Genomic DNA, 20,549 nt, shown 5'->3' with positions numbered 1-20,549 from the left:
TCTCTGCCTCAATCACAGTCCATCCTGTGCACTGAAAGAGGTAGTGAGCGAAGTTTATATTGGAATAGGGTCATGCTGGAGGTGGAAAGGATTGGTAGAAGAATAGAATGCTTTGACTGTTTTGGGCTGTAGAGGCGTCCATAAGCATCTGGATAAGGATGCCTTAAGTTAGAACAGCTCCAGAGATTTATACTGGGGGCATTACTGGATTTCAGAGCAATCTAGAATATGAGAAGCAAAAGGTAGCTTAAAGCTACCTCTCCCATCACCACCTTCCTCTGGCTCTGACTTGAGTGCTGTGCTGTCTGAGGTGCAGGACAAAATCTGGCCTTCAGGGTCTGTTCCCAACTCTGCCAAAAGCAACTTTGTCCTATCTCAGGATATGACTTCGCTGCAGTAAAAGACCTGTGGCATGGTCGTGACTGGCCTGGGACAGTTGATTTGGGTTTGTGGAGTTCGGGCTGAAGGGCTATAAATTTGTAGTGTAGACATTTGGTCTCTGAGACCCCCCCCCCCCCAATGAGGAGGAGGGTCTCGGAGCTCAGGATGCAACCAAACCCAAATGTCTGCAATGCAGGTTTGTAGACCCACAGCCTAAGCCCTGTGAACCCAAGTCAAACAAACAAAAGACTTAGTTTTTAAAAATTATCTTAACTTTGCCAAATCTGAGTTGGTTTTTCATGGGGAGAGGAAAAAGGTAGTTCCAACCTGAGCAGCGCCCTGGTAAATACCAAGTTCCTGTGCAAAACTCTGAAAGCACTAGAGTTCCTAAAGGAAACTGTTGGAAAATATATTTTTTTTAACATTGGAAAAACTACTTATTTTTCCCTAACCTCTTTATCAGACAAGCTTGAACTGTTTTTGCTGAAAATAGTTGAAAAATGTCAGCCTGAAGCAGAGAACTGGCATGGAGATTATCATCCTAAATGGTTAAAATTATAAGTAATTGAAAATAGGGGATTATAGGTGAAAGTGTCAGGTAATCTTAACTGTAGGCTTGGCCCGTGTTACACTGAGGCATTAGGTATTATAGCATCTAAGTGTGAAAACTTTGGGTTTTTTTTAACCATAATATGTATTTATATATAATGGTTTTCCTATAGGCTGTTCAGAAATAACATCTTACTGATCTTTTTGATTTGCTGTTTTATTTTGCTAGAGTGGGCTCCTCATTCTGAAATTGGTTCCAGTGAACCAGTGTTGCTTGACATCTTACTTTCTTTTTGGAAAACCTAACGTTCGTTACTTAAATTTCCTTTTCTTGTATATTACGCTTGTTTCTGGAATCTTTTCATTGTCTTTTTGACAACACTGAGCATAACCATAAAAGATACCTTTCATGTTGAATTGAAAGGGAGTTACAGGTGCTTAGCACTGCCCTGGCTTTGGTCCAATGTTGTGACATTCAATTTCTGCTCTCTCATACCTTAAAATTCATCTCAAACAAAGGGAACTCTTAAAATGATTGCAACAATTCCTACTCTGAGTATGTGGTCCTTTTTCATTAGCAACTACCATGTATCAACTATGCAGTTCAAAAAGGAGGTCACAGCTACATGATTTATTTATATTACTTTAACACCTAGAATTCCCCATCGATGATCATCGTGCTAGGCAGGTAACAAAAGAGTCCTCTGCCTCAGAAAGCTTACAGTGTAGGTATCAGATAGGCAGATGAAACTAGGGAGTTAAAATATTAAAAATATTGGTTCTGTTCTGGTTTGGGATCATAGGTATTTCCTAAGTGTCCAGTTTGGTTCTGTTTCAGACACTAAGGCCTGGTCTACACTACGCGTTTAAACCAATTTTAGCAGCGTTAAACCGATTTAACGCTGCACCCGTCCACACAGCGGGCTCTTTAAACCAGTTTCTGTAAAATTGGAATAATCCCGTAGTGTAGACATACCCTTACTTAAAATGATGATTCAGTAACTAGTTTAGCCACCGTTTGAACCTGTTCAGATACGTTTCTGGAGATTAATGTCACACATGCTTAAGCTTGCATTGTAACTCCTAACAAAAAATACACCAATAAGTATTTCTTTACTTAACAAATATTTTTTCTATACAATGTTATTCGCATGCACCAGAACTCTGTCCATCATATTTTACTGCTGAGGTGACAAAATGAATTTCAGCACAGAAAGTACCTTTCAGTGCTGACTTGCATAGCAGGAACAAGCACTCGGCAAGAAGTGTGAGTGAACAGAGGAGAGGGAGGTGTTCCACAATAATAAAACCCCCAAAGTGCGAGTGTTGGGGAGGAAAAAAATGAAAAGTTCTCTAAGTCTGAATCTAACAATAGTAGCTCCAATAATGGGGTGTGTTTGGGGAAGTAAGAGTATGGCTAGGGATTTGTATGCTAATAAAATTGCCTGTTGTCCTAAGGTGTTGGGCTGGAATAACAAGCTCTTTGGGGCAGATGGAACAAGAAATCACTTTGCTAGTTTATGGGGGAAAGCGCCTGGCAGGGAAAATACTGAGAAACGGGGATGGATTAAGGAACAGGCAAGTAGCTCTGGCTTCCTTAGGTAATAAGGGCCCTATAGACAAAATGAACAATTCAAGGAGTGAAAGACAGAAAGAATTTTCACTCAGTCTTGTAGTGAGAAATTGTCCCAGAAAATCATGGATCTCTGAGAGCAGATTGTGAACTTCCCTGAGGCTAGGGTGGGACCTTTTAGGGGAGCCCTTGAGCAACCTGGTAATGAGAGTTGCTGGATAAAATGAAATATCTGATGTAGTGTTATGATGACTGGGTAGAGCCGCAGCACTAGCGTGCAATGGAGATCCCGTCCAAATGCAAACAGCTGCAGACTAAACTCACCAGCAGCAGCACACAGCTGTTTCTGAGTGAGGCATTCTGACCTCTGAGTCAAACTATTCTACTCTGTTAGATCAGTTTTTCTTCTCTGCCCAGTTATGCCAGCACTTCCTACTGTAGCTGCATTTCTTAATTCCTGCAAGTCCTCTTCTGGTTTCCTGTGCTTCAGCTTCTTGTGTTGCGATTCCTGAATTGCTACTGCAATTCCTTTCTCTAAACCTTTATTACATCAGACTCCCTGACCCAATTTCTGTTTAGTACTGACACTTCACCACTGATAAGGGAAAAGTACTGATGCCCTGGCAGCAACCAGCTGACCATTATGTAACTCTGTTTCTTAACTGGTGTGAAGTACAATCATGCAACTGAAACTCACATGCTCATCATTTTCCACTTTTATTACTGTAACCCACCCTTCATCAGACTCCCAGGACCCACATCAGCCCCCTGGAGTCGATACAAAATACATCTGCTAAAACTTTGCCCACCATTCTGACCAGATCAACACTCTCCTGTCCTTGCACCTTTGATCCCTCCACTGACTTCACCATATTAAGTTCAGACTTCTTGTGACTGTCTTCAATATCCTGCCTAGCTTTGTCATTTTCATTTTAGCCATTTTTTTTTTTTTTACACGTTGCTACTCCCCCTTTTTCACTTCACTTCACCTCCACTCCACTTGAAACACCAGCTGTGAAGTCCTGTTTGTCCACTTCTTTTACAGCAATAATTTTCCCCGCTACTGTGTATTATTACCTTCCTTGAACAGGTCTGCAGAGGAATCCCCTGTCTTCATTTAAATCCCTTCTGAAGGACCACTTCTTCAACACCCACAAGAAGCTAGCTGACCAAGCCATCTGTTTACACATGTCATTTATTTATAAGTAAATTGCTCATTTATGTGGAGGAAAGATACTGAAGACTAGGAGGGAGGGACGTACAGATACTGTAACACAATTTGTGAGTAAGGGGAAGAAGAGAGGTTTGAATTCTGGAAGCAGATTGGGTGGGAGTGGAGTTGAAAAGCAAACATAAGTTAAGAGACTTCTACCTGCTATCCTTTGCACCGCAGGTGTGCTGACCCCTGCGATTTCCCCAAATGCAGGAAAGTCGACTGCATAATTTGTAGTAGTGGGGGACTGCGTTCGCGCTCTCCCCTGGGGGGGGAAAAAATCACCTTGATCACTTAACTTGTACTTTGTATCCCTTTCCCCTGCCTCCTCTCCATCAATATGTCTTTTCAGACTGTATGTTTTGTGTGGCAGGGACTGTCTTCCTTTGTGTTTGGAAATCATCTAACATACTTTGGGTGTCACTGCAGTCTGAATTCTAGCAAGAGAAGAAACTGATAAAATCAATATGTTTTGCTTGTCACTTTTTCCTTGTTAGGAAGTTCTTTCTGGAGTGGTGGTCATAACGAGTAAGGATGCAATCCAACACCAGGGTGTCTCCTTAACGATGGAAGGATCAGTAAATCTGCAGCTCAGTGCCAAAAGTGTTGGTGTGTTTGAAGCTTTCTATAACTCTGTTAAGGTAAGAAATATGTAGATTAGTTTCTTCGGTACAAAAAATTGTCTGGTGTCTTGAACCAAATCTCTCCTTAGTAATTCTACTTCTTTATGATTGTGCATTACTTCAATGTATGCAGGTGGTTTAATATTTTCCCAGTCACTGCCATTATCTAGCACTACACTGTGAGCTTCAGATGCAGAAAAATGTGTTAAGACATAACGACAGAGTTAAAGAAATGTTGTTAAAATATTTACTGCTGTAATGTGCCATGCTATTTGAATGTAGCTGTAACGGTGTAAGAAGCACAGTCCTGCAAGGAGAAGATGAGTACAACTATTCTACTAGAATTGAATTCTTATAAAGTGAATGTGAAGGCTCCAAGCAAAGCTGCAACGAGAAGCTTGTTTTTAGTTATATAACATCTCTTCCATATGTGAGCCCTAAGCAGCTTGATAGTTTACTTTTGAGAGGAGGGCAGAAATACTGACTCTGAGGAGAAAGAAAGCTTCCATCAGTCTATGCTGCTTCATGTGTCAGCAGAGGTGAGCCAAAACCCCAAGTCTGAATAGTTCCAAACTTAGGGGATATCCATGTTTTCCCCCCACGAAGCATTTTCAAGCAACCAAAATAAGAATTTTAATTCAATTTCAGCTTTAGAAGTTTAACTTCAAATGTAAGTTCCTTGATTTAGACAGATGACCTTCAAACGGTAATTTGGGGGCCATCATCTTATCATTGGCATTGGGTTTTGTTGCAATTTAAAACAAAAATGGTTTGAAATGAAAAATCACATAGGGGAAAATAAGATATTTGTTTCAATGTTCTATTTGATATTAAACTAATTTCCCTGCTCTGGGAGTGCATGTATTTTTTTATTATTATCTTTTATTTTGCTGTTCCTATTCTGTTGTCTTTTAATTGATGAAGGCATATTTCATGAGAATTTGCATGCTTCCCTAGTCGAGTGCCAAACCATAGTTTGCCATTGTTCCAGCAGCATTCTAATGCTAAATATATAGCTTGCCTTTGGGAGCCCTTCTTCCCTCCAAGAGCTAACAGCTCAACTGGCATATACACATACAGACTCCTTCCACTGCTGTTAAGGTGCTTGATTTCGATAATGGAACAAGAACTGTGCTGCTTTCAAAAGTGTACCAGGTTCTACTCGTTAGCTTCTTAAATGTGCTTAGCCACCAGTCTGACACACATGCAAAAAACTGTACAGACTGTCTTGGTAAGAAACATTAAATAAGACCACTTTTTGCCACAGTGCGAGTTTGTAGAGAATTGTTTGTATGGGACACAGATGTGAATTTTGAGATATTTGGAAGGCTGATAGGGTTTCATGTGGCTCTGTTATTGGGCCGTTGTTATGAAGCAGAATGCTTTATTATAAACTTCTCAATGTTTCTCTTTACAGCCTATTCAAGTTATCAACAGTACCATAGAAATGGTAAAACCAGGAAAACTTCCCAGTGGCAAAACAGAAATTCCTTTTGAGTTTCCATTGCATATGAAGGGCAACAAAGTTCTATACGAGACATATCATGGTGTGTTTGTCAATATTCAGGTGAGACAGTTTTCTGTGTAGGGAAAAGGTTATGAACTTGCACTGTGTAGGAACTACACTCTGAGAAACTTCTCTAATTGCACTGTAGGAGGAAACTATCTGGTGTCAATATTTTTTGTTTTCTCAATTTTGTGCAGTTATTGCAATGCTCGTGTATAGGTCCCTTAAATTAAAGTTCATGTTTCAGCTGTGGGGGATTTTTTAAATTTACCGAAATGCTAATAGGAAAAGATTATATATTGGTTCAAACATCTTTCGTCGTGATATATGGGTGCACTTTACATGGTTAAATTGAGTAAAAAGTTTCATGATTCCATTCAGCTCACAGCTGTTGAGACAGAACAAAAATTGTCCCATTAGCTAGCTCTCCAGGATTTACTACCTCAGAGACAGTGGACTTATGTGAAGAGAAACACTTTTTAGATTTCTTTCCAAACATGGCATAACAGCCCTTTTAAGATTTCAAAACTTTATTAGGATATATACAGGCTTAAAAATTATACTTGCACTTTAAAAACAAAATATTTGGGATTGTTTTTTCCTGACTAGGAGTTTTGGCTTGTGTTCCTTGCAACAGGGGATATAAATATCATAGATACAGCCTTGGAAATGTAAGAAAGAAGAACAAGCAAAGTTTTGGGGGTTTTTTGTTTTGTTTTTTTTTTTTGCTTGAAAGAAGTATGTCTTAAACAAACAAAGAAGGAATCTATACTGTTCTTCATCCTTTCACATCTATATTTTGGGGTTTTTTTGAGTGCTGGGTGAGAGACACTGAGGAGCATCTCCTCTGTCCTAGCCCAGAATGCCAGGTCCAGATCAGGGCCTTGACTTAAAGTGACTAAGCGCTCGCCTCATACATTTATTTGTTAGTTTGTTTAAAGGCGGAGACAGGTAAGTTCTGAATTTAACTGGTTAAAGACTGATGAGATGCTCATGGCATGGGCTTCTCTGCTCTGGAATGGCTGCCCTATCTTGTGAACTGAGGTAGGAAGAGCTTGCAGTGCCATGCTCAGCCAGCAGGGAATGCAATGGAGCAGCTACACCTGTGGCAGTTTCTCTTGTACATTTAAAATATTTTCTAACTCTTATTTTATTATGTGGTAACTTGTAGCTTCCATTTTATGCACTGTCTGTAATGTTATACCCCAAAAGAAAGCGTGCTTACAGTTAAGTATCTTTCAGTGAAACTTTGTTAACATGACAAGCTACACAAGTGTTGCCAAAATATTTTTTAAAAATACCAAAACCAATTGACCCCTCAGATATCTGTTAGAGATAAGTACAAATTCACTCAGGACAGGGCTACACACTGTTTTTTGTAATCTGATATCCTATGCTCATATGTCATCAACATCCATTCCTGATTTGGTGGCAGCTTGCTACATAAGATGATGCAGTCTCTCTCCTTTATTTCCCAGGGCCGGGCACAGTTTTTCCTAATTTCTTTTTTTGAAGAACTGTCTCTTATGAATCTTGGTAACTTGCAGAAATATTTTTCTGTCCCCTTTTATTTCAGACATTACATCTTATTGAGTAAATCTTACAAGAGGAGGAGGAGGAGGAGGAGAAGGGTGTATGCAGACTCTTACAGGAGGACTTAAAAATCCACCTGTTAATTGTAATCTATAATGGCTTTTATAGTATAAGGAGTGGATGAATTACAGTATCTTGAATATGCAACTACATGAATTTTGTTCATGAATAAGGGTTGCACCTCTGCTACCTTTAGTGCCAAATAAAACTATGATCATGCAGTATCACAGCTGAGCTTTACACATACAAGCCACAAAATTGAAAACTGTGGTCCCTCAGAAGCCAAACCTCATTGCTTGTGCATATTTCCTATGATTTTATGTAGCAACAGATTGTCTGCCTAAATGTGCATACAATGTGGTAGGTAGTTACTGTGGGAAGTACTGGTTTGCATTTTTTGATTTTTGTGTTAATGCAACAGTATGGTAAAAACATTTAATATTAGGTGGGGGGATTTCTAACTGAAAAACTTTCCTCTGGCTAATGTGATGTAAGGAGATGTTCTGAAAATCTGTTCTTGAACATGTATATTTTTTTGTACTAGTGGGAGACTTGCCTCCCCCCTCACCCCCCCGAAGTTTGTTTATCAAAATAAAGCTCAGAGGAATCCATTAAAACAAATTACCTTCAGAGAGATGCTTTGCACTAGAGTACTAGTGAAGAATAACCAAAATCTTCACACCTCCCCCTCGGCCATTGCTGTGAGTATATAGTACAAAAGAAACTAATAACTGTTACTTTTTATAACTGAACTGAGAGACTTGCACAGAATACTCTTGATGAAAGTGTATTTTATCAACCTCTTAAGTTGTCAAAAGTAACTTCAAAAATATTCAGAGTATAATTATAAAATGCTGCATACACAGAGGGGCTGCATACACAGATATCATGTCCCAGATAAGACAGGTTTAATTCCAACCTATAAAGTACTGATGAGATGATAGCTAGAATACTGCATTCCATAATGGACACCTTGGTGCATTAAAAGATGGTTATGATTGTAACAAAAACTAGAGACAAAGGAACTGGCTTTGAGGTCAATTTTTAGGTCAGGGGAGATACATTAAGCTCTCAGTCCTGCAGCTGGATCCATGTGAGCAGAGTTCCATTGACTCCAAGGAACATCCATACAGGTATAAGTATCCACCCACATGAACTCACCTGTAGCTTGTGGGGTATAAGTATCAAGGAAGGGGAGGCATTGTTTAGAGTTATCCAAGGAGTACAATTTAAGAGTAAGGAGATTTTTAATATCAGGGAATAACTTCCTAACAATGATGTCTGCTAAAAGGTGAAGTAATCTACTAAAGGAGGGAAGCACAATTGTTTGGATTATTGAATGACTTAAAACTAGACTGGGAAAAAACACTAAAAAATATAGAAAGGGAACAATTCTGCTTTGGCAAGGGAATATTCTAGGAGTGACCAAGCAAGTCACATCTTTCGTCTCTAATTTTTGGAACAAATCCTGGATTCAGTTAAGTTAATGGACATATTGTCTACTGACTTCAGTGCAGGCAATATCTGGCCTCCTATTTTAAACTTCTTCAGGCATGGCCCATATTTTCTTGATGGGTGGGAGAAGGTGTTAAGCACTGAGGATGCTTTTGGTACTTAAATTATTTTTCACACCGGACTCTTCTGTTATTCCCAGAGGTCTGAAAGTGGAACCTTCCCAGTTCTTTTTCTGACTCTTTTTATGCACATATTGATAAAGTTGAAAGGTCATTTGACTCAGCAGACTATTATCTCTCCTTTTCCAATATGTTGTTTCTGCTGTTATGATCATGCATATTATCAGGATTTTTCTATCATAAGTATAATTGCTGTATCTGTTCTTTATGAATCCTGTAGATTCATGCAAATAGCTTCTCATTCAGCTGCAGCAGCTGCTTTAAGGTAGTATTCTGTTTTTTTGTAATTTGTTTTTCTAACTTTCTCACAGTAGGATACTAAATCTTTCATTAAGCATTTTAAATTCAAGAATCTCTTGTCAGGTTTTTCTGGTAAGTGACTTATGTCATGAGACACCTATTTGTAAAAAGCCTTGGATGGAAATATGATAAGCGCCAGAGTAAAACACATTCTAGTCTGTCGTGTGCACGCACCTGCATATTTTAGATATTTTCCCCTTTTGTAGAGCAAACTTAGTGTGATCTTGTACATCAGACTTTTCAGCATAGCCAAGCAGTGATCATCCTTCCATCTTCTGCTTGAAATACCCTATCTGAAGAGCCATCACTCCATTTTCAATGCTAACCTTGCCCAAAGGTTCATTTATATTGAGAAAGCAGCCACAAAATGAGTCTATCCTTTCTCCCAACAATATAGAGACTTCTTTTCTCTCTGTACTTTGCAGAGCTGAGGATCATCTTCTCTTAAATTATTTAATTGTCCTATTACTGCTAGTGCTAAAGGAAAATACTTGATATTTTAAAAACCAATTAATGTATTTACAGATTGGCATTATGGATGAGCTATCAGTTTTAAAAGAGGAGGAAAATTCCTTTTTCTACATATTATCTAAATCAGTTCTCTCATATTGAATTTCAGGCTCTCGTTTCCCTACATTTACTCCGGGCTTCTTCACAGTAGGTCCCTCTATTCTTCAAAAATAAAACGCATATGTAATTGTTAGCCATGGCAGTCAATGGCAGATGTTGATGATGTTACTTAAACTATGTGCCTCTGCATATGGCTAGTTTGTTTCTAAATTTTATATCCTGTTGACAGCCCTTATGGTGAAAGGCTCCCTTTTCTAAATGTTGATGTTTCCCTTACCTAGTCCTAGCCGTGGCTTTCTTTCTAATATAACATCTGTTGTCTGCAAAAAAAAAACATGCCAAAACAAGTTGAGTTGCTTTCTGTAATCCAGATATTTTGTTTATAGTTAGTACTGATTGTCTATTGAGGTATGATTTGATTGGTATATATGTTACCTTTGGCCATTCTCCTATCACCTACCCAGTTACCCATCTTCCCACTCCCTCCAAATTAAGACTTAGGCCTGGTCTGGACCTTTTTATTATCATTAGCTTGTCACCAGCCTTTCAGTCTCATTGTTTCCTGCTCTGTTGTACCACCCTAGAAATAAAATGAAATCTGACTTCCAAGAACAGATTGTATAGAACACAGTAATATCTGTTAAAATGGATGCGCAGAAGAGATTTGATCCAATGTCTAGGTTTTACATAAGAAGCTATGTGCTGGTTAAGTGTTTCAGTGCTTTTAAATAAAAAAAAAAAACCCAAATGGAAACAGTTTATAAACAAACCAGAAAGTGGTTAACATGTTTTTATTGTCTAAATTGAGAGGTGAAGTAAACATAAATTGTGAACAGAATATAACTTCTCATTTAGAATAATCAAAGATGTCATTAGCAGAAACATCCATCAAAAATTTTGTTTTAAATTTCATGTAACTCCAACAGATGACCAGAGTTGTTCCAGTGATTAGGGATTTGAGTGATGAGGGTTCAATTCTCTGCTCTGCTACAGACTTCTTATGTGACCTTGGCACTTAGAATCTCTGTGCCTTAGCATTTTCCAGGTGGGGAACTATTTTCCTACCTCACAGAAGTGTTGCGAGGATAAAAAAACACTAAACATCATGAGGTGCTTGGATTGTACTAGGCTCATACAGGTACTTTGGATCAGTGATTCTTAACTTGTGCATTTCATCCCCCAAGTAGGTCAGGAAAGGGAATTGGGGGGTGGGTGCTGCGAAGTGTTGCATTTTACAATCCAAAGAAAATATGCACCCTGCACACCCTTACTGGTCAAGTATTATGTCAGCCTCTCAAAATGCACACAAATTATATCGACTTTGTATTGTTACCAGTGGTACTTTCTTACATTTAAAGTATATGCAAGAGTTTTGAAAATTTTTGGTTTTGAATGAGTTACTAACTTGCAGAGGGTGAGAAGCAAAGCTTTAAGTAGGTATGTGCTAACTGGGACTTGTAATGTTCCTACAGAACCCGGACATAACATCTGTTGATTAGTATTAGTGCTACAGTCTTTTAGGCAGTTTCCTCATTAATGTAGCAGACAGGGTTTGGTAAGTATTCTGCTGATAATGAGTGGATTAAAGAAATATGTTACGACTATTCTTCAGCTGGGGGTAGCTACCATTAATCAATTAATAACTGGAGATATACCTATTTCCTAGAACTGGAAGGGACCTTGAAAGGTCATCGAGTCCAGCCCCCTGCCTTCACTAGCAGGACCAAGTACTGATTTTTGCCCCAGATCCCTAAGTGGGCCCCTCAAGGATTGAGCTCGCAACCCTGGGTTTAGCAGGCCAATGCTCAAACCACTGAGCTATCCCTCCCCCCTAATACTCTGTATTAATTTTTCTTTTACTAGTAGAGTAAAGAAAATAGATTGTAAGACGTGCTGGGTAGGGAACATATTTTTCTATTATGTGATCAGTATTGAGAGCTATCAGGTCTGGTCCTGAGTGAGGTCTCTGAGCATTATTGCTGTACAGATATTCAATGATTACACTTGAAGGTTCAGTTTATAAGGAGCTGAAAAATGATTAGTAGATGTTATAGGGTGGTTAGATACATGAGTAGTACATGATATAGATGGTTATAAGCAACCTGTTGGACTCTACAGCACTCTATAACCATTGATTAACAATTTATTAAAGAATATATGTTGCCTACTGACCTTTAATAAACTACTTATAAACAGAATGTTAATATAAATATCCAGTGAGACTTTTTGTGTTTCTAGAATGATTTCTCTCTAAGTCCATGCTGGAGATGGAAGAAAGCTTTGATAAGACTCTTTTATCCCGCAATCTTTCTCACAGTATACCCTTCGATGTGATATGCGACGTTCTCTACTGGCCAAAGACCTGACTAAGACTTGTGAATTCATTGTTCACTCACCAGTAAGTTGGAATATAGAGATTTTTAACTCTCTCAACAAGCTGATGTTTTCACCTCTGCAGTTTTGTTCTGTTTAGCAGTGTTTGGTGCCCAGTCTTCTATATGGTGATGTTCACAAGATGTAATGCTGTAACTTGTATGTGTCCTCCTATATTAACAAGGCGTAAGACCTAAGGTGGAGGGAAGGTTGGTGTTGTGCTTTCTTTTATGTTTTGAAGTTAACGGTATTCAGGCTTCAAGCATTTCTGTTACTATTTGTATTACTGTGGCACCTAGCAACTGAGACATAAACTAGGACCTCATGCTATAATCTACGTAACCTTTCCACCTTAACTTCTTTTAAACGTGCTCTTTTAACTGGTAGAAATATGTTTGAGATGATGAGCTTGCTATGTTGAGAAAATCTGTTTTCCCACTTAGCCCCCAGTCCCCCCTTCTGTCTGCCTGCTTGTTCCCTTCATGTCCTAGATACGTACTGGTCTACTCAGTATCTAGATACTATGCTGATGTGTGCTCCCAAAAGTATCTTTTGGATGACCTGATCGCTCTCCCTTCCTTTCTCTCTCCTCATCCCCTCCCACCCTTCACTCCTACCTTCCCTCCCCCAGGTGCTAAGCATCCAGAGCTCCCATTGGAGATTGATATCTTTGGGTGCTCAGCATCTGTGAAGGGAAGATATCAAGCCTCTTGTATTCAGATGCCTAAATTATTGATTTAGGTCCCTTACTCTAGGTGTGGAAATAGGACTGCATCTAGTTGGAGACAAGTTTACAGCCTCTTAGAATATGTCTACACTGCAGTTAGACACCTGTGGCTGGTTTGTGTCAGCTGACTTGGGCTCAGAGTAAGGTGCTGTTTAATTGTAGTGTAGACGCTTGGGCTGGAGCCTGAACTCTGGGGGCTCCCAGAGCCAAATGTCTATACCTCAGTTAAACAGCCTCTTAGCCCACATCCTGCAAGCTCGTGTCAGCTGACACCGGCCAGCCGTGGGTTTTTTAAATTGCAATGTAGACATACCTATAGGGACCACATAAAGCTGGTGTTCTTATCAAGTTGTTCACAGATAGTAGTGGGCTCAGAAATGACTATTGTAACTAATGCCTTGATTCTGCAATTAGTTTTGTGCAAGTGGACCCTTGTACCTGTGTGGAATTTATTGCAGAATCAAGGCTCACATTTTTAGCTGTATGGCATGAACTGCTTTTGCCTTTCATCATGAACATGTTCAGTAAAATGGGTGCAACTGTGATTGGTATTGATTAGATGTGTGCAGAGCACATGTATAAGCAATATAATCTGCGCAAACGTAACAAGCAAAATACATTTGCTTCCACCCAAAACTTGCTAGAATACACATAATGCTGAGCTATAAGGAGCTCTATAAGAAGAGCGCTAATATACTTAAAGATGTTTTGTTCCCCTCATCATCAGTAATGAAAACTCTTACAGTAGAACTTCGATAACATATACAAAAATTGCTCATGTCAGCAAAGATTTAATAGCAAGACACTATAGAGATCTTGTTCTTACATTTTGTAAAATGAAAAATCGTAATATGCTACGTTAACTAGTACATTCTGAAGTATTATAAATAAGCCACAGTTGTCAAAATAATGAGCAGCTTATGTATTACGCCATATGCTTGCTTTATTTCTTATTCAGAGTATAGCACTCATTAGTTCACAAAATTCAATAATTCACCATGAATCTCCCAGTCAGTGTGAACTAATGAGGTTCTACTGTATATATAATTCTCACTGTCGGTACACAATATTATTTCCTTTAACCTTCTTTCCTTTGCCAGAATTTGTCAACTGTATTTTCCCATAACTGAGAATGTGTTTGTTTATGGCTGGCAGTTTCCCAGTTTTGCAGTTGTTATACACAAGAAACTACTATCTACACAAAGTAATGGAGAGTAAAACAACTGCAGAGTTCAAGTTGGGCCTTCTGATGATGATACAGCACTGCACCAACTCCCGACAGTGCACAGTGGGGACCCTCATCACTGATTGGCACACAAAAAATCCTTACACTTATTTTAAATGGAAGCTTTGCTGAAATGTGAATGGAGCTCAACAAAGATAAGGCGCCTCGTTGGCATGAGGGTGAAGAGAGGCAGTTAACTGAAGATTAAAATGACAGTTACGTTGTCCTTTCTGTGCAAGGTGCCAGACTGCCATTTCAGCGGCAGTTCAGGGCCTTTTAAATCACTTTAAACTTACTTTCTATTGTAAAAGCTAAACTAGGAGGTTTTGAAATATTCCAAATATAGATTTAAAAAAAAAATCAAAAAGATAACATAGGTCCTCAGCTGGCAAAATCAGTGGAACAACACTGAATTACACCAGCTGAGTTTCTGACCCAGTCAGTTGAGAACAGCACTGTGCTATAACCTGCATCTGAAAGAGCTCTCACTGGGTGATGGTAGGGAGTTCAAATAGTGCAGGGAGGGCACCTCAGATAAGAGGCGGTTAGAAAAACAATCAATATGCTCAAGATAATAGAGGGAGTGCATATATAACTTCCCTTACTATTTTCTCAAATCTTTTTACTAGGAGGGCTGAGTGCTACTAGAAGGACACATTGCATCAGATCTCACAAAACTTAAAAAAAAAAAAAAAAAAAAGATTAAATAAAGCAATACTGATATGATAAAATCAGAGCCCTACTTTAACAGCATGGCAAGGTGTGCATTTGAGTAGGCTGTTGGTATTAGAGCACTTAATCTTGTGATTCGCCCACACAACATGCCCAGGGCAGGCGCCAGTAGCCTAGTAATGCATTTCCTGTCATGGGTTATTGCAGTAATTGGCAAGGGCTCGTTTGGTATATTCAGGATCCAGATTAGAATGTCAAAATGTGGGTTATTTGTAACACCTGGTTACTTGTCTTTGGTCCATGTCATGATCATGTCCTGTTTCTCTGAATACGTTTATGGACTTTACATGAAATGGGTCAATTTCTATTAAAAGACATTACACCTAGTTCTCTAAGAGCTATATTTCAAGTTTAGACAATTGTAAATGATTAGGTCAGCTTCTAAGCCAGTCTTGCAAGTAATGGGGATATGGAAGGGAATTCTTTTCATGATTTGGTGTGTGTAACATTACATGTAAACTCTATATACTGAGTATCCAATATCAATACGCCTTTTCATTACATTATAGCCTCAGAAAGGAGTGTTGATGCCAAGCCCCAGTGGACTTTACAATTACACCTGAAACGTTACACAATGTTAAGGAGGTAACATTTTATTTTTAAAAATGCTCTTCAGTGGTGTTGGGTGATTCTTCTTGACTCTAGTGTGAACTGGTGTGAGGAGTGCGATAGTGCACTACATAGGCTACGTCTACACTGCACGATTATTTCGAAGTAGGTTACGATTTTAAACCGATTTATCTAAACCTATGATACTTGGAAACGTTTTGCGTGGTCCACTTATAATGCGATCACAAATCGATTGCTTGTGTCCATGGTCCAACGGCTACCATCGATTTCAGGAGCGGTTGCACTGTGGGTAGCTGTTCTCAGCTATCCATAGTTCCCACTTCCGTGTTGAGAGCACAGTGCCTGATGGGCCAGAAAACATTGCCCGGGTGGTGCTGGGTACAGCCTCACCCCTCCCTTTGTTGGGGCAGCAGACAACCCTTTGGCACGTTTTCGCGGAGTGCATTGGCAAACGCCATAGCAGCAGGCAATCATCGGACCCTTGAGATCACAAACGGTATCCTGACCGTTGTCAACACCTCACGTTACTCTTGCTGACTATACTGAACATGACTGCAAAGGCAGGAGGAGAGGAGGAGGCAGCTATTGCTGAGGCGGCACACGCGGACAGCGATGACGAAGATGGAGGCAGAATTCTCCATAACCGCTGGCCCCAGCGTTTTGGTAGCTATGCTATTACGGGATTTCCGGGCATCTACTACCCATTGACGCCGAATTTTGGGCACGGGAGAACAGCACAGGACTGGTGGGACCGCATTGTTTTGACTCGTGGTTGTGAGGACGAGTCGCAGTGGCTGCCGAAATTTCGCATGCGTAGAGCGACTTCTCTTAGAACTTTGTGAGTCATGCTTTCCCCTGCCTGAAACGCCGTAATACAAACATGAGGCAGCCTCACAGTGGAGAAGCGCGAGTGGCAATAGCCCTCTGGAGCTTGCAACGCCAGACAGCTACCGGTCAAGTCGGGGAATCAATTTGGAGTGGGCAAAACTTACTGTGGGGCTGCATGATGATGCAAGTAAGCCAAAGCAATCGTTAAGCTGCTGCTACGAAAGGTTGTGACTCTTGGAAACGTGCAGGTGATAGTGGATGGCTTTGCTGCCCAATGGGTTTTCCGAACTGTGGTTGGGGCCATAGATGGAACCCATATCCCTATCTTGGCCCCAGACACCACGGCACCAGTACGTGAACCGCAAGGGGTACTTTTCAAATGGTGCTGCAAGCACTGGTGACCACAGAGGGCCACCCACCTCACGTGAGATGGCCAGGAAGGTTCATGACGCTCGGTCTTTGCGGAGCACTAGTCTGTTTATAACGCTGCAGCAGGGAATTACTTCCCACACCAGAAAATTCCGTTGGAATGTTCAATGCCTTAGTGATTCTGGCGGGACCCGCTATACCCTTGTGCCATGGCTTCATGAGCCATTACACTGTGGCACTCCTGGACAGTGGTCTCAGGAGCTTCAATACAGGTCTGGCAGCCTGAACTGTGGAGCTGTTGCAAAGACTGAGGTTGGTGTGGTAGATGTTGCATTGGCCGTTTAAAGGGTCGCTGGCGATTCATTACTTACCTCGCGCTCAGACCTCAGCCAAACCAATGTCTCCGCTGCTATGCTGCTTGCTGTGTGCTCCACAATCTTTGTGAGACTAAGGGGGAGACCATTTATGGCTGGGTGGGGAGGCTGAGGCAAATCACCTGGCCGACTGAGTACGAGCAGCCAGGACCAGGGCGATTAGAAGAGCACACTGGAGGCGCTGCGCATCAGAGAAGCCTTGAAAACAAGTTTCAGCACGGCCCAGGGTACGGTGTGGACTGTTGCTTCCCCTTGATGAACCCTCCGCACTTGAGTGGACTTATTCAGTGTAAGCAACCACCCTCCCCTTTTCGATTACAAGTTGGCGAAGGAAATAATTCTGTATCGTTTAAAATCCTATATTTTCATTAAAAGTTAATTATGCATCTGTTAAAAATTCATGAGTTTTCCTTACTAGATTTCCCTGTAAGCAACCCACCCTCCCCTTTCGTGTGATCTTGTTATTACAAAGGAACTAAAAAAGGCAGAAGAATTAGGAAGGCTGTCCCTGACTGCTTGTGCTTTGGAAGGAGGGGGGAAGGAAGGGCTACTAAGCACATTATGTGAGCGTAATTAACAGCCTTTTCCTTGAACTCTGCAGGGCTGTGTGAGGAGTAGCGGTTGCAGAAAGCCTTCCACCACGCGTTCTTACACGTCTGGGTGAGGGAGATATGGGACGTGGGCTTCGGGGATACTAGGGGCCTGCGGGCGCAGTATACTACTGCTACTGTCGGCTGCGCGAGAGCTCACCTAGTGTGTTTGGTAGGATTTTGCTTGGTAGCGATGTAGAACGCAGCAGACCGTCGCTTGATTCTCCCAACGCTGTGCTCTCCTGTTGCCTCCGAGCCCTTGACGTCATCATGTTCCGTACTTTGCTACCACATCCTTCCAATCATTCTGTTTTATCCTCTCATGCGTGTTACTTTCAATAATTTTGTGAACATTTCATCTCGCGTCTTCTTGTTCTTCCTCCGCCGTATCACAGCAACACCCTCGTAGATGGCATGGGACTTCTGAGAAATGTGCAGCTGCATGGGGAGGCAACCAGGGTGATAAGTATGTGGAAAGATACCTTTACAGAGCATGATAGTACTCTTTCACATTAGAACACTATCCACCTTACAGAGCACATGTGATCTCTATACAAGGTCGCATTTTGTAGCGTTTATTATTCAGTGTCTGTGTGACTGGCTGTGGCACACCACAGACGCAGTACGGCCAAACGTACGTCACGCGGCGATGGTAAGTGAGGCTTTTTAAATTTTGATTCTCTGCCGTTCATAACACAGTTCGTATATATGATGCTTGCTCCTGTTTAAGAGGAGCTGCAAAGCCCAAACCCCCTCTTTCACATCCACCAACAGCGCATGGCTCCTATTATTATACGATCACTGCTAGTGATCACCCCTACATCACCCCCGCATCGCGTTGCTTGGTAGCAGGGAGAATCCTGCTTGCCAGACGCTGAAAACTCGTCGCTTGTATCCCTCGCCATCCCCCCGCTTCTGGCCAGTAGCAAATTCGCCAGTGTCTGCCCCCCTGTACATTCCTGATGTTCTACACAGGTACATGGATGATATCTCTCTCCTGACAAGCACCGCAGGGAGGCAGATCGTTTGTTTATGCAATGCTTCTGGTTGCAATGCCTTCAATGCCTGCAGTACCAAATGGTCTTGCATAAATTGCAAGAGGTTGAAAGTTACCTAACTATATGGGGGAACGGAGAAGGCTGTTTGGCCCAGATGTTCTCATTAAGTAAGGGTTTTCTATGAGTTCCTCCATCGCATTTCGATTTGTATGGACATTAATTTGGAGGATTTTTCACTCCATCCCAGACATGTAACGAAAAATTTCCATGTAACGTAATGGCATCGACGACTGCAGCAAAGCCCTGGTGTCAATGCGATCTACCAAAACCGTCTTGTTTTTAATCCGGTGTTGGTACAGAATGAAGGGACACTTACCGGAGGTCGCTTTCCATCGGCTTCACATGTCGGGCTTCTCGTTTGGCGAGCGCAGGCGAATGGATTCTTGGGTCTCAAAAAGATCCGTGGCTGTTCGGGGGTTTACGGACTGCTGTGTGCTCATCACCACGGTATCTCATCCTCAAATTCGTGTCTCCTTCTTCTCCCCTCGGCTACATCCTCAGAAACACTTGATATTTCAATCCCAAAGTCTGATCACGGACAGGGGGTGGGCATGGTAGCGCTTGAACCCAAACATTGCATGTAGTCTCACGCATGAGCGAAGGCAGTTTCCGTTTTCGGGCTCGAGCCTGGACCTTCCGTTTTGCTTATCTCTGGCTTTGCTGGTAACCTGGTCTAAGTCCTCAGTTTCCTCGGGCACTGAAGGGGTACTCTGCTGTGCCTCTTTCAGCCATAGACTTTGAAATTCTTTCAAAACTTTTTTCATTTCGTCTTTTTTGGACGCAGTGCTGTGAGGCACTGAGTCCTCACCCCAGGATAGCGATCAGATCCAGAACCTCCTGTGTGGTCCAGCTTGGCGCTCTTCTTCGACTATCAGGAGACTGCATTTTGTGTACTGAGTGCAAATGAGCCGTCTCGTGTTGGGTCACCTGTGTGTGTGCTGACCCTCACGGTGGAAATCTAGGAAATGATTCAAAAAGTTCGCCCGGGGATTCAGGCTTTTTTCTGTTTTACCTGGCCAGTGCAATCACAGTTTAGTGTCGATTGCTATCATTGAGTGCCCCTGTGGACAATGTCTGAAACCCAAATTGGGAGTGGCTCACTTGGGGCAGAGTCCAATCGCTCCCTTTGGTTTTCTAAATTGGTTAGTGTCCTGCCTGGACTTGTTCATTAGCACGACTGGCTGCCTCCAAGTGACCCCCGCGGTTATGTCACCATACAGTCTATGTTTCTGTTTCTTGTATGTCCTCACCGACTGCATGAACAGAAATGGGTGGGTGGCCCATTTTGTTCCCGGTAGCTGCAGAGGGTGTTGGAGAGAGAGGTGAGGGCACATGAGTGCGGGTTCTTGCGGCGAGAAACCCCTGTTCAATACAGCCATGGAGTAGCTGCGCGTCTTTCTAATACACTTGCTTTCCTTCAGAGGAGTAGCCGGTGTTTTAGGTCTGCGATTGTAAAAGCGCAGAGAATCCTGTTGGCACTTATAGACTAACAGACGTTGTTAGTCTGTAAGCGCTCGCCACAGGATGTCTCGTGCTGCTTTTGACTCTTCTTGTAGTTCGGACTGACTCTATTTTAGACAGCCTAAGGGAGGATTGGATCTCTCTAGCTGGCCAGTGAGTCTATCCCAAGGTTTGCTTTTGGCTTGCGCCACCGGTGAATTGTTAGCCAAGGTGGCATCTCCATGATAGCAGTGTAGACAGTTGAGAGAAAGGAGGAGATAACGTTCATTGCTCATTGCAGTTTTCTCTGGCAGTAGACG

The 20,549-nt window shown here is 41.5% G+C and overlaps 1 protein-coding gene across 1 annotated transcript in view; it reads left to right on the top strand.

The window, feature by feature from the left end:
• Positions 1-20,549, top strand: part of VPS26C (VPS26 endosomal protein sorting factor C) — a 36,398-nt gene that overhangs the window by 8,290 nt on the left and 7,559 nt on the right. The window contains 5 exon segments of the mRNA XM_032797251.2: positions 4,214-4,357; positions 5,757-5,906; positions 12,261-12,341; positions 15,510-15,536; positions 15,538-15,585. Of these exon segments, the coding sequence (XP_032653142.1) occupies positions 4,214-4,357; positions 5,757-5,906; positions 12,261-12,341; positions 15,510-15,536; positions 15,538-15,585 (450 nt within the window).

The sequence above is a fragment of the Chelonoidis abingdonii genome, chromosome 1 (genome assembly GCF_003597395.2).
Source record: "Chelonoidis abingdonii isolate Lonesome George chromosome 1, CheloAbing_2.0, whole genome shotgun sequence".
Lineage (NCBI taxonomy): Eukaryota > Metazoa > Chordata > Testudines > Testudinidae > Chelonoidis > Chelonoidis abingdonii.
Note: the sequence above shows the minus strand (reverse complement) of the source record. Positions and strands in the feature narration are given on the sequence as shown.